General features: G+C 39.0%; 1 protein-coding gene across 1 annotated transcript; it reads left to right on the forward strand.

Annotated features, from left to right (window-relative positions):
* Positions 1 to 3,962: 3,962 nt before the first annotated feature.
* On the forward strand, positions 3,963 to 5,120 carry LOC141817777 (uncharacterized; the record flags this gene model as incomplete). The annotated part of the gene is made up of 2 exons (XM_074705405.1): positions 3,963 to 4,562; positions 4,644 to 5,120. Coding segments are annotated over exons 1-2 (1,077 nt in total), but the record flags the coding sequence as incomplete, so codon positions are not given.
* Between the last annotated feature and the right edge of the window lie 6 nt (positions 5,121 to 5,126).

The following is a 5,126-nucleotide window of genomic DNA, read 5'->3' on the forward strand; positions in this document are numbered from 1 at the left end:
TTTTAAGTATAGAAATCTTAAAATACAGTAGGTAAGAAATCTAACAAGTAGAAGACAGAAAAGAAATAGCAGCAAGCATAAAATAGTAGAGAGATTTTTAACAGTGAATAGTGTCAACAGTAACAGTAAATAGTAAAAACAAGTAGTGCTAACAGATAGAAGGTAAACTTGATGAGAAAACAGGTAGAAAGTTTCTTGTTTACTTTCTTCTCCTTCTTAGTCCAGTGAGCCTCACCTGTAAAGAACAAAAAGAATACTATGCCCCGACTAATTTTCAGGTCTTATGGCTCTAGGCCTTGCCTTACTAAGCCAGCACAGGTCTTACTAGTTCAGTTCTTACAGTTACTGTTCCAGAGAACAGATAAGGACTGAGGACGAAGTTGAAGAAGTAAGAACAAGAAACTTTCTAACCTTGGGAAATTAGCCTTGCATTAGAAATGAACACACAAACTTTTATTTAAACAGCAACTTAGTATGTTACAAAATAAAAATTTACAATTACTTCAGCTGCTTGCATAAAAGAACACACTTAGAACCTCTCAAACACACAAGAGAAACTCTCAGAGGGGGTTGGATTGGATGCCTTACTAATGAGGGATGCATAGGGGTTTATATAGGAATGAAGTAAGGACCGAGTGCTCATTCTGGGCCTCATCGTCATCCTTATCTTTGATTCCTTTACAGTAACCCGTAGTACAATAATGCAAGTTATAGTAACCCGTAGTACAATAATGCATTACTTTATTTAGTGGATGGCTCCCCGAGGCTCAATCCAGCTAATAAAGTAGGATGATAAGACTAAAGTAGAGAGAAAAAGTCTTCTTTACATAGAGGAGTTTGTCTTGTTGTCGAAGTGGCTGTCATTCTGTCAATCTTGAGTGGCTGATGGCTTGTCTTGATGTCTAGCTACTGTTATTCCTGTCGTCAATCATCCATCATGTTCTCCAAGTTCTGTTCTTCTGTAGGAGTAAAGGATCCTGGGCCGGAAGAAGAAGGGCCTGGTAATGGAGGTAGCCTGGTAGAAGCCATATGGCTTCGGGCCAGATGCATTATTGACCAGCATTGAGCTGGCCATTTTTGGAGGCCCAATGATCATATTTATTCTTGTATTTTGTGTAGATGGCTTCATGTTTTGTATTAATTGGAAAAGGAAAATATGTTGTACCCATTTCCTTTGGCCAATAAATCTTCTCGGTAAATGATTCTCCAGCCAGAATATAATCATCATTAGTATATTCGCGATCCCAATACCACTGATTTTCCGAGAGGACAGCTCTCCATTCAACCAGCTGTTCTTGAAGTGTTGTTCTAGCCTTCCAGTTCAGGTCTGGGTCTGATTGGTAATCTTCTTGGCCACAATGAAGCCCATTGACATCATTTATGTCTATCTTGATCAGATGTTTAGCAGGTTCTATTTTTAAGACCTGCCATTCTGGAGGTGTACTATCCAATGTAAGGATAGCAAAAGTCTCCTGTTCTAGTATATACTGCCCAATGATCATATTTATTCTTGTATTTTGTGTAGATGACTTCATGTTTTGTATTAATTGGAAAAGGAAAATATGCTGTACCCATTTCCTTTGGCCAATAAATCTTCTCGGTAAATGATTTTCCAGCCAGAATATAATCATCATTAGTATATTCGCGATCCCAATACCACTGATTTCCGAGAACTGCAGCTCTCCATTCAACCAGCTGTTCTTGAAGTGTTGTTCTAGCCTTCCAGTTCAGGTCTGGGTCTGATTGGTAATCTTCTTGGCCACAATGAAGCCCATTGACATCATTTATGTCTATCTTGATCAGATGTTTAGCAGGTTCTATTTTTAAGACCTGCCATTCTGGAGGTGTACTATCCAATGTAAGGATAGCAAAAGTCTCCTGTTCTAGTATATACTGCCCAATGATCATATTTATTCTTGTATTTTGTGTAGATGGCTTCATGTTTTGTATTAATTGGAAAAGGAAAATATGCTGTACCCATTTCCTTTGGCCAATAAATCTTCTCGGTAAATGATTCTCCAGCCAGAATATAATCATCATTAGTATATTCGCGATCCCAATACCACTGATTTCCGAGAACTGCAGCTCTCCATTCAACCAGCTGTTCTTGAAGTGTTGTTCTAGCCTTCCAGTTCAGGTCTGGGTCTGATTGGTAATCTTCTTGGCCACAATGAAGCCCATTGACATCATTTATGTCTATCTTGATCAGATGTTTAGCAGGTTCTATTTTTAAGACCTGCCATTCTGGAGGTGTACTATCCAATGTAAGGATAGCAAAAGTCTCCTGTTCTAGTATATACTGTAGTACTAGTCTCAATTTGAAAGGAAATTCTTGAATAGAATTCAGATCATGGATCCATAGTTTTCGTAATAAACCATAATCCATGAAAGTAAAAGGAGTCACCTGATGGAGTATGACAGCATACAGGGGCGTCCTTGTGATTCTGTCTCTGGGCACTGGGGAGCAGATTTTTGACATTTCAGTTTAAAACTGAACTCTGCTTCATAAGTTACCGAAATGCCTGTTCTAGTGTTTGGCTCCTTGTGTATTATTTCTAACAATTCACATAATTCTGAAAATTGTTGATAGGTTGTATTCTGCACCTTGTCATCAATGTAAGTTTTTATGTCAATAGGAAGACAATTTAAGGGTTTAAGCCATAATTTTGGTAAAGATAAGGGTGTACTGTACGTGTCGCAGTTATTGTAAAATTGAAGGTGGATATTGGTAAAAAATTGTGAACAAGACAGTCTTTGTCCATCAAACTGTGTACTAATAAGAGGTTGAGTAGTAGTTTTGATCAAATTAGAAGGTAAGATTGACCTTACTGTTGGTTCATCTATAGTAGAGTTAGTAGCTCCACTATCTAGAAAAGCATGTAGAGTAAACTCATGTCCATGTATGTTAACCAAGCATTTGACTCTGATTTCGGCTGTTCTATTTGTGTTGCACATGCTAGGAGTCTTAATAAATACTATCTGTATCTGTATCTGCTATATGTCATGTGGATCACACTGTTGAAATAGATCGAATTTCGACCTTGTTGTCTTGGGATGTAATCTAATCGAGCCGAGCCAAATAATAAGAGGTTCAATCTTGGCTCGATTCATTTTTCCCTAAGCTCTGGCCTGAGTTCGATTTGAATTTTAATTTTTAAATTTGAGTTTGATTTGTAATGAAATTAAATAATTTATGAACGACTCAAGCTTGATTAGAAAATCATTCGTTTAAAAGTAAAATGAACTTAATTCGAGCTTAATTCGTTAATGTATAATATTTATAATTCATATGATATTTAATAATAATAACAAATAAATAAATAAATAAAATAAATTTTTTAACAAACATATATATTCACACGCCTCTTAATGAATAAATTTGTAAGATTCCAAATGAATATGTTCACGAGTTCACGAAATAAATATTATTAAGATCGAGCTCAGTTCGTTAACTTAATCGAAAAAACTTAAATAATTTTTTTGTGAAATAAAATTCGAATAACTCACAAATGATTTGGCACGACCCATAACTGGCTGAGCGTCTTTGCCCTCGACCAAATCCTAATTTTCAAGTTGTACCCTACATGACAGTTGGCCTGGACCTTATTGGGCTAGGTCAAATCATGGGCGGCCCTATATGACACGATTATTGTTTTTTTCACTTTCAATTTTCAACGTAACAAAGCACCGTAGCTTCTCTGTTAAAAGGAATTGTGGTGAATACCGAATTCCACGTTTATGTGATATTTACCTAAAACGTGAGTATTTTTCCCCCAAAAATTTAAAGATTCTTTAAAGTTCCAAAGCAACTACCGACTGACGCTTAGAATTCTGCAAGCTAATGCAGTCAGATCACGATACGGCGGCTCCAAAAATTTTTTAAAGTCCCCAAAAATTCTTCAGTTACCATAAATATTTTCAGCAAATACGAACAAATTCTCTGCTCTATCTCCTCCACTGATATGGCCGCTAAGCAACGCATCACCCTCAAGCTCTTAGTGAACAAAACCAAGAACTGCGTAGCTCTGGTTGAATCAGACTTGGATTTCGTAGATGTTCTCCTCAGCTTCCTCACGCTGCCTGTTGGCACCGTCGTCCGTCTTCTCAACAAGCAGTCGTCCTTGGGCTGCTTCGATAAGCTTTACCATGGCGTCGAGCAGCTCGATAAGAAATACCTGGTGACGGCGGCCTGCAAATCGATGCTGACGAACCCAGTGAGTTCATCTGCAGTGAGGTGCCAGAAACTAAAGATTAATGTGGATGAAATGGGAAATTTATATGCTTGCATATGCAAGTCCTGCCCTCATCGCACGTTCAGCTATTATTCAAGCGTCAAATGCCTGTGTGGTGGCGACATGCACAAGGCAATCCGTTATGATCTGAATCAAGATTACGTTAACTATGAAGAACTTCACGGGGTATTCATCAAGGGGGCTAAATTTGCTGTCACAGATGATCTCTCCGTTTCTTTGATCGAGCACGCCATGTCGTCTCTTAACGAGTGCTGCAATGGTGATTGGAGCAACATGGAAGAGAGACTGGTGAAGATTGAACAAGCACAGGTGAGTTTTCATTTTCTGCCGGTGCCTTAGCTGATCAAAATGATCAAGAAATCACTTTTCCTATAAATTCAATGTATGCAGGTTTTGAATATTCTCAAAAGATCCCTCGTTTCCGACACTCCGCTAACTGATGTTTTATTGCACAACGGAGAAGATATCTCCTCCAAGTTTTCAGTTCCTCCCCCTGTAGAAAAAACAGTTGCAATCGAGGCGTCTGACAAGGAGAAGAAGAGCTGCAGAATCAAGCTGGCCCTCATGGGGAACAAGGTGCTGTATGCTGAAGCTGGCCAGGACTTTGTCGATGTGATTTTCAGCTTCCTCACATTCCCGTTGGGTGCTTTGAAGAAGCACTTGGGCAGTCGATTCCGGATTGCATGCCTCAATAACTTGTACGGCAGTGCTGAGCGTTTGGCTTCCTCAGGTTACGTGGTTGCAGGTTGCGAAGAGAGGCTGCTGAATCCCAAGCTCGCACCGTATTTCAACTGCAAGTGTCAAGTCATTGGAGTGGAGGAGGAGCAGCAGGATGTTTACTATGCATGCCCCCTCCGCTGCAAACTAAGCGCA

This window comes from Curcuma longa, unplaced genomic scaffold (genome assembly GCF_044706935.1).
Source record: "Curcuma longa cultivar G26 ecotype Majalengka, Jawa Barat unplaced genomic scaffold, ITB_CL_G26_1.1 contig_21876, whole genome shotgun sequence".
Lineage (NCBI taxonomy): Eukaryota > Viridiplantae > Streptophyta > Magnoliopsida > Zingiberales > Zingiberaceae > Curcuma > Curcuma longa.